The 9,983-nt window shown below is 32.4% G+C and overlaps 1 protein-coding gene across 1 annotated transcript; it reads right to left on the bottom strand.

The window, feature by feature from the left end:
* Positions 1-470: 470 nt before the first annotated feature.
* Positions 471-4,079, bottom strand: LOC127709881 (noggin-2-like). The gene is made up of 2 exons (XM_052215564.1): positions 3,441-4,079; positions 471-2,422 (listed from the first exon to the last, which is right to left on the bottom strand). The coding sequence occupies exon 2, from the start codon at positions 2,405-2,407 to the stop codon at positions 1,643-1,645; it is 765 nt and encodes a 254-aa protein (XP_052071524.1). The 5' UTR covers positions 2,408-2,422; positions 3,441-4,079; the 3' UTR covers positions 471-1,642.
* Between the last annotated feature and the right edge of the window lie 5,904 nt (positions 4,080-9,983).

Genomic DNA, 9,983 nt, shown 5'->3' with positions numbered 1-9,983 from the left:
AATCAAAATTAAAACGGGTTGTGACAAATGTAATGATTTGGAGATTAGAGTCAATGTGGGGGATTTACCGCTTAGGTAGCACTATATTGCTGATCGTACTGCCTTCATTTGTCATAATAATAAAACTTTTTATCATATATCTTAAATGCACTTGTAGATATATACACGATATTAAATCTGTCCTATTGAACCAAGGATTAATACTTCGATAGTCTATATTACTAGTACTTGACACTCTTTAAAAATTTTAAGCTTGGGGTAAATGGTATTTCAAATAAAACGTTGCTTTTATCACTCTTTCCATTCTTTGTTTTGTTGGATTAGCTTGCATTTGCAGTTTTCGATAGAATATGAGTCAATATCAACATGTTTTAATAGACTGGAATTAATTGTGTATACCATCTTAGTCATTCTATCATCACATTGATACATCATAATGAACAATATATAGCAAACAACTTTCCTTTGAATTTTCTATCTATTTTATTTTTCACCATATAAATTACAATAATGGTGTAATGGCTAATTGAACAACAAATTAGACGATTCTGATGATGATAATAAAGAATGCAATGAATGAACTTCTATTACTTATATTCTACCATTACAAAAATTCCTATTGTTTATTTGTATAAATCATATATCGACCAAATTCTTTTCTTCTGTCAATATTGCCACCTAGTTCTATCGGATATGTTATTAAGAAGAGATCAAGCAAGCTTTCATTTTTCAATAAATACACAAATACTGTTTATAATTTATTGTTTAGTTTACACCTTTTATCAGGTAAATATCCGTACGAAACATGACAACATAGGCAGTAAGAGATGTTTTCTAACAGTTATGTTAATCCACATATTAACAAGCCGCCGTCTTACTGTCTATGTCAATCCAAATATTCTCTCTGTGTTCTAAAGTTTTAATCAATGAGCTGTCTTTGTAAAGAGTTAAACATGGCATTTTATCAAACTGAGACGTCCCATTTGTAGTCTTACTCTCTCATTACATTTTCTTTGAACTTTTCCAATAGCCTTTAACGCGTTAGGTGTCGTAATAAAAATTATCTTTTTACAAATTACGATGAAGTAATTCATTTATTGACAGTTCGACACGTGTATTGGCACCAGGGGAAAACGATTAAACTTTAATAAAAACAGTCAGATAACTAACTGTTCATTTACCTATCCGTGTAGGCAATAGACTTTGTTATTTCATTATTACCTAATGACAAATAAAATTGTAAAGCCAATGGATTGTCAAAAAGAGGGGTCATGTGAATAAATTAAATTAATAAACCTTTAATCAAGCAGCTTGCCACAGCAGAGGGTAATGACAGCTTCAAACAGATTAACTAATGATTTGGCTTTGTTTTTGAATGATATCAGTCGTCAAAAATCAGTTGAAATAATCTGATTTAGCACCATAATAGTTAATGTAAAGCAATAAAGACTTGACAAGAACAGATTTTTTGTTCAATGATTCAGCATTTAAACACGCTTTAAAAACAATCGACAAGAATTAACAACGTTAACTGCACAAACAATTATCACAAGAAATTGTAAACAATCTCATTTATGGATATATAAGTTATTACCCGTTTTATAACTTCTGACCCCCGGGGGTCGGAATATACAGAACTGAACTAACATGAACAAGCACATTCCGTAATAATAGGATACTGTATTTCTATCCAGGAACATTTTCTGTCTGTATTCCAGTCTTTACAATGCCACCGTAATAATGTAATTGGTTTGGAACTTTTTGTCTTGCATTGCATTCCTGGAGGAATAGAACAACTTCGGCCTTTATAACACGACCCTTCTTTTATCCACCTCGGCCAAAACCGGATGCCTAAATCCTTCCATTTGTATATAAGTGGACAATATGTATAGTTCCACAAATATTTTTGCATTAACTTTTTAGTTCTTTTATCAACTCCTAATTTTTTAACAATGTCATCTCCAAATGATATTTTGTGACCAAAGTCTTTAATGAATTCTGGTCGACGCCCTTTCGGTCGTCCTTTCCGGAATCGTATATTTAACATTCCATCTGGATGAAAAATATGTTCTAATGGTTTTACAACTTGCATAAAATTTCTGTCAAACTTTTTGCCTAACATTTTTCTATTTGCTTTATAGTCTAAATCCTGTGGGCTAGGATCGAATGCTCTGTCTGGATTTTCATGAAGTGGTGGAATGGGAAGTTCGTCAGATGGTGACGGTCGAGATCCTGTGTGAAAATTGATGTCATTTATATTATCGTTGTCGGGTATGTGAGCATCTACTGCTCTTAGTCTGTCTAAATACTGCTTGTTTGATGAAGCAGACTCCACTTTTATGATCATCCAGATAAGAACACAATAATAATTCACAAAAATAACCTGCAGTAGAGTGGTAAGATTCATCACTTGGTGTTAGATCTGAAATAAACATAGTATTATAGTGGTCAATAGAAACATATTATTATAGTGGTCAATAGAACAGCTGATACAACAGAGAAAAAACTTAATACTCTCAAATTAAAGAAGTTGTCGAAAATAAGTGTCAGATATGTTATATATAGTAGTTTTTCAAGATCAAGTATACTTCTAGGCATTACTGGTCCTAATATTTAATCAGCCCATGCAATGATCAGTACTGTAGCACTATATATCGAATTAATAAACATTCATATTCTTTAAGTAAAACGCTTGAGATTTGTAGTTCAAGCGAGATGTTTTGCTTTTTCAAACCCGATTTTGTTTTACGTTACAAACATCCGGTTTCCAGGATTTTACATCCAGATTATATGATTGATTTTAATTGCGTTTTTTTTTGGGGGGGGGGGGGGGGGTTCAGTGATCATTTGACAGCAGTTCCGTGATATATTGGCAAAATTAAATATATATAAGGAGCGTTCCTTTTTGTAGGCCTTCTTCATTTGGAAAGGAACTACAATATCCCTGTATTATGATTTTCCATTGAAGGTTTTTTTTACAATTTAGTATACTTGCTTTGAATTTTTATTGAAACATATCGACTAAAATGACCAAAGCTGGTAGAACTTGCTCCATGGGACTGCCTATTACTTTAAGTCAGCAATCAAAAGTGGCATTAAAATGAAAAACAAAAAGCAAAGTACATAGCAGAGATCTACAACTTTATTATATTGATTAACAATCATTTTAATGTGTGTAAACACCGCGTCTGTTACTGTTGAACAATTTATAGGCTTAAAAATCTTTAAGAGTTAGCTGAAAGTGCAAATGAAAGTAGAAGTGATTAGTGAGATAAACAGTTGCACGTCGCACTGCAGAGAACATTATTTCAACTTTATACAAGACTTTCGACATACAACGATGTTTATGTTTAAACATATTAAGACAACTACGATAGTGTTGAGGCAATTTACTGTATTCATAGTCACTCAATGAAATGTTTAAAATACATAAGACTTACCATTTGAAATGAATTATTTGTTGACATCGTTGTGTTTTCTAATGAATGAAATCCATACCACTAGATTATAAAATAGTATATTTTTTTACGTTAAAGGTATTCCTGATGATATAGTAATATTATGAAAATCACACGCTATCTATTTAAAGATAACATATTGTTTTGATTTAGAGCAACCTTCCAATACCTGTTCATTATATATATAGATAAAGAAAGTTTTTTTCTATACTTTTGTTGTAGATCCAAGTTAGCACGAACTATACATAAACGTTAGTAGAAGACCAGCGCCAAATGAACGTTGTTCGTCTAGACTCAGCGTCGCTTATATTTTCTCTTACCGATGTTATTTCGTCAAAGGTGTAGAATTAAGGTATTTGTATATTTTCCATCCAATATAATAGAAGTCGTTGTATATATAAACAGATTTCATATAGACTTGTACTGGTGTAATTGCATCTATAATAGCTAGCTGTTATCTACTTTCTGATATATATGTCAGGTAACACACGGCCAACGGTCAAATAAAAGTGGTGTCTCGATGAAGATATATGGAGCCAAAATTTCAACAAAATAAAGTTGAAAGATCAAATATATATTGGCATTATAAGTATTAAGGAGAAATTCACATAAAATATTTTTACACTTGTCAAATTAGTAGGCGGAGCTAATGAAATGGACCAATACAAGAACTTGTTAGTCTAATAATAAAAGATTGAGCTGAATAGCTCGATAGGTACTCGATTAAAAACAAATGAAGCGCGTTAACGCGAAACGAATATCCGACTGCGTCGCCAAAGTAGGATGTATTTCTTGTTAACAAGATTAATTTGTTACAAATACGCCATGTCGGATTAGAAAAGGGAATCAAATAACCACGTGTATCAAACTAATTGGTATGCAATAAACTAAATCTAAATTGCGCTTAGGAGGCGCCTAGCCTGATCTGTGTACGTAGTGTACTATTTACTTTCATGCTATTCGACGGTGGGAAATGTATGTTCATTTACAAATAGTAATCTTTCGAATTTACAAATAAACACGAGAGACAAAGTTAATAATCTTATGTCTAGAGTTTGATGTATTTATGACATAGCTTAAATAAGTTGGGTATATACAAGTCTATATGTATAATACTTTCTTGGAGACGCAAATCTTTACTTTAAATTTCTCCTTACCAGGATAGTAGATCTGGGACTGTAATTATCCCTTAATACGAGACTTAATACGAGACTTGTTTTATCGATATGCATATCAGATTCAACCATTTCACCGCAAGTAATAAAGCAAACGTGCCATTTCGATTTATTAATTTAATACATTGGATATGCTTTTCCCTAAATTCGTGTGTCATCACCAGTAAACAAATCAGCAAAAGTGCAAATCCTTAAATAAATTGGTTCATTAGCCCATATCTTTTGGTATAGAGTAAAGTTTCAATTATCTGGTAAACCTCTATTTTTTTTAACTTTTTTTTTTCCCAAAACAAAAATTCCGATAAATAATGGTTCCTCAGATCATAACAATGCATTCCTTTTACAGATGTGATGAGATACTTATAATATTATTTGTTTAGTTAATTGATATCAAGTCCAAGGACATTTTTTTTCGTTGTTGCAAAGCGGGTGGTTGGAAGTTATAGTTTTAGCAAAAAAACAAATGCAGCTTCGATAGATTCCCTTTCCAGTATAGTCTATAGCATATATAAGATGGAATAAAATGTGAACAATAAACATTGATGATGGGGAGCATTTTCTTGTAAAAAGATTAAGAAAGTATTAAAAAGTGCAATCAAAAACCATAAATGGAAGAAAAACAGAAAATAACATGGCAAAGAAAGAAAAGAAACCCAAGACATGAAAACACTATAGAAAATTAAAGATTGGGCAACATAAACTGTGTCAAATAATGTCACGTGACTATAGAATACTGTCAAAATCCGTCGATGAGACCCGGGTAACTATTGTGTATTACACAATTCATTAATTGTTGGTTCATGAAAATTCTCAAACTCATGACAATTATACATATGAAAAAAACAGTCATAGAAATATTACAATCGGATACAACACAGAAAACTAAAGCGAAAACCCAAACCTCTTTAAAAAAAACTGGGTTCAACTCGGGTGCTAGAAAAGGGTTTAGCAGTGCCTGTTCCACATTAGTTGCACTCTGGATAATCTCAGAGACTGTTTAGTTATTTTAATAAAAGATGCTATAGCGCTCGGATAGAAAATCAATTTTGGATCGTTAACCATGAAAACCTGGTTATATTAAATATGGCCAGTAGATTTCGTCACGGAAAGATGCATTACTTGTTGTTGTTGTTTTTTTGTTTTTATTCATTTCAAATATACTTGCTATTGAATATAAATATAAAAATGAGGAGATGTGGTATGATTGCCAATGAGACAACTATCCACTATTCAGTTTACAATTGCTAAACGCGTTGTTAGGTGCAACATTAAAAGTCATTTTTTTTTCTAAAAGAGGACACAATGACCCGACATGCTGGCAGACTTTGAGCCCGATCAACGCGCCTTTAGTTGCAACGTTACAACCCCATTTTTCATCCAAACAGGACAGAATGACCCGACATACTGGCAGACTTTCAGTCCGATCAAAAGTAATAAAGATCAGTGATTACTGAACTACATTAACCCCTTCAGTTCGATTATTTTGTTTATTTATGTTCGGATATACTAATCGGGCGTTTATATACCATAGATCTACTTATAACACGTAACTGGCACCAGTCAATCACGTTAAAAGATTGTTCTTACCTGTTTGTAAATTAACATGCAATTTATCACTAATTAATTTGTCAATTACTGTTTCGTATCATGCGATGATACATGCAGTGGCATATTTTATTAACTCTTGGGCCAGTTACTACATTTCTCTGATGCAAGACTCTAAAATAAAAACTCTTTACTATAAAGGAGAGAGAAAAACAAATGGGCAATCGAAAACCAATAGTTGAAGAAAAAAGACAACACCCATGACCAATAGAGGTAAAAAAAACACTATACATAAAAAACTAAAGATTGATTGATTATTTATAGTTAACACCACTTTCAGCACTGTTGGCTATATTATGGAGGTCAGTTTTTATTGGTGGAGGAAGCTGGGGTGCCCGGAGAAAATCACCGATCTTCGACAGGAAAACTGACAATCCTAAAATTGAGAATGGAAATGGGGGATGTGTCAAAGAGACAACAACCCGACCAAAGAGCATAAAACAGCCCGATGCCACCAATGGTTCCTCAACACAGCGAGAAAATAACGCACCCGAAGGCGGGCTTCAGCTGGACCCTAAACAAAAATGTGTACTAGTTCAGTGAAAATGGACGTCACACTAAACTCCGAAACATATAAATGAACTAAAATTAAAAAAAAACATACAAGACTAACAAAGGCCAGATGCTCCTGACTTGGAACAGGCGCAAAAATGCGGCGGGGTTAAACATGTTTTGTGAGATCTCAACCCTCATAGTTAATTAAGATTGGAGTAAAACATCTGCCACGAGAAGGGTCCCAACTCACAACCAAACTATCGACAGGCTAGTGATACAGCAGATAAACTACTTAGATCAGTCGGCCACCAAGACCCCTTGAATAAACTAAAGAAGTTGAATATCATTTAAACAACCGAATAGGAGAATGCAATATATAGAGATTGTATTACTGGTACTTATTTTTTATTAATATTACCTAAACAGTTGGCAAACTTTTTGTATTGAGAGGATGAAACTAAGCATCCGAGAACATCAATTTATTTCAGATATCGAAGTAGAAAATTTAAGTAGGAACCCAAGACAGGTAATTCTAAAAAGCGTCATGCCTGAATAAAAAGGAGATGTGGGTACGTCAACTAGACAGCAACACATCGACACAAATAGCCAAAAGACATAAACATAACCCGAATAATTCAGTCGTTATATTCCGCTCATTATGATCACTCCATTAGTTCCTCTGGAGGACACTGACTGCAAGAGGGCGCTGTATTATTCGAGTTGACATTTAGAGGACAACATAAATTCTTCAGCAAATAGACAGGTGTCTATACAATGTGTCAATCTCGAAATTACCTCGAGTCTTAAAAATCGTGAATAAATTGAACAGTTATTCTCAAAGAAGTACCATCATCAAGGTAGTTTGTTACTATTTCATATGATTTTTTGTTCAGAAATGAATCCATTGACAAATTCCTCAACAGTAATATGTTATTGTATTAGTCGACCGCAAGTTTTATTCGTATATAAAAATAGACTGTGTATCTATTAATAGGTGTAATTTGTTATAAACAACTATCATTAAAATGATTGATTGTCTTTTAATTATAAATGCTGATTGGGAAGACGTTCAGGCCAAAATAAATATACATGTTGACGTTATCTGAGACATCTGGGCGCATTTGATTTTCATTTTCTGAAAGTTTAATGTATAAAGTAGAATAGTAGTGTTTTTACCGTACAGTGATATAGCCAATTTTACTAGTATTTCACATCCACAAGATTGATTGATAAATTATTTTCTCAATGTCCAGTTGCAAATCATGATTTCATGCTCGTTGAGAACGATTTTAACACTAAGTCAATAGCAAAAAGTTGAAGAAATCTTTTGTTAAAATAGTTTAAATATTGAGGGCCTTATTGTTTGTTTAAATGTTGTTTTTTTTCAACAATTTTACAAATGTGGAAATATTATAAAGCTTAGCAAATTACTACTGAAACATGATTGATAAAATATATTGCAAATTTTACGTTATGAAAATTGATATGCAGCTTTACATTGGATATACAAATATATGGTAGTTAAAGTGTCCTTCCAACAATTTAAGAAATAAGTTTTGAGCTTTCTTAATCCGTTCTTGGTTTAATTAGATGGTCAGAAATATGACGTGTTTCACTCTGAAGATAAATATTTTCTGAACATAATAATGTAGCAGTATATGCCAAGACCGCAATTAATATAACATACAATGTTTCTACATACACTCCTGTATAGATAAATCCGAAATTTCAAACATCGGTTAATAAATACTGGCTTGAGTTTGGTAGGCGGGTAGATGGTACTAGATATTAAGAAGATAGAACTTAATTTTCTTTGTCTTAACTCTCACGTAAAGAACGTCGCATTGATCAAATGCGTCAAAAAATTTCTAATCGTTAAAATCTTCCCGGCACAAAGTAATTTTGCCAATTTTGCCTTTTATGTATTCAAATATCAAAAACCTTTATGTTAGACATTATTCCGTAAAAAACGTAGTTATCCGAAAACCATAAAGTACAAGCTTCAATGAAGCTGATACTGTGGATTTTGGTAAAGGATTCAAAGACTTTTTTGATGCAACTATACTGATAAAATAAAAAGAAGTTCGCCCTACCTTCTGCATTATGCATACTCTTAATACATGTACTTTTCATCGACTGTCTATTTATGTTTTATATAGACATACTTTCAATAGGATTAACTATGGTTGTTTAAGGTAATAGGTGTAAAAAGATAACAATTGAATTGTCGGTGAAAAGGTAACACTTGAAAGATGTTTTCTCATGCTGATTGACATTCATTTGACGTCCCCGTCTTTAATCTAATTTTGTTATTGTAATTTAGATAATATTATTACCACTATGTATTTACAATTAAATAAACTCTGGCGCTATATGATTTAATATCACTCAAACTAGGCGACACTGATTTGCCTATAACTTCATCATTCACTATACATTTACTGATGTATTGATTGTTGTTTTCCTTAAGTGAGGGTACCCAAATTGCACATATTTTGACAGTGTTTTCATTGACGTTTATTTTTGATCCAGACAAAAGTTTCCATTCTATGTTTATTTTGTAGATGTATATAGTTCCAACAATCTAATTTTTAATCCATATTGAATCACAGAAAAATGAGTTTGAACCGACCTCCAAACGATCCATGAATCTGTAATGAGGTGTACCCAAATTGCATCCATGCTTAAATTCACATCCATAAAAATCGAATAACTGTAGTTTTGTTTTATTTCTCCAAATATTTACAACAATTTGACACTATTCCATGTTTGCTATTCATTTTTTTAAGAAATGGATGCCTGTAACATATTTTAATTGCTCATTTATAAAAGTAAACCTTTTTGTGAACGTCGCATGGCGACGTTTCCGTAGATTTTACTTTTTTCCTGTGAATACTTCATCTGTTGATATATACCGTGAACGTTTTATGCATATTTAGCTATATTGAAAGACGTGCATTATGTCAAATCGTTAAAAAACAAATTGTTTAGTCTCTATGAAAACCTGTAAGATTTCCGGTGCTATTTTTGCTAAATGGGTACACTTTGTATACAGGGACATTAACGTCCAGGGGCAAATTTTTCCTGTATATATATACACTCAATAAATCTAATAGTTCAGGTTCTGCAAAATATGTTTGGAAGAAAAAAGTTACATAAAGGAAAACGATGAAATGCAGTCAGCATACTTTTAAATTCACCCCTAATTATTTTTCTTGGAGTGATATTTTCATTTTCGATAAATTCGGAC

This window comes from Mytilus californianus, unplaced genomic scaffold, assembly GCF_021869535.1.
Source record: "Mytilus californianus isolate M0D057914Y unplaced genomic scaffold, xbMytCali1.0.p SCAF_7, whole genome shotgun sequence".
Lineage (NCBI taxonomy): Eukaryota > Metazoa > Mollusca > Bivalvia > Mytilida > Mytilidae > Mytilus > Mytilus californianus.
The sequence above is the reverse complement of the archived record's forward strand: the minus strand, read 5'-3'. Positions and strand labels throughout refer to the sequence as shown.

What these genes read in the sequence shown, in the direction of transcription:
- LOC127709881 (XM_052215564.1), bottom strand. Translation starts at nt 2,407, where the DNA reads ATGAATCTTACCACTCTACTGCAGGTTATTTTTGTGAATTATTATTGT.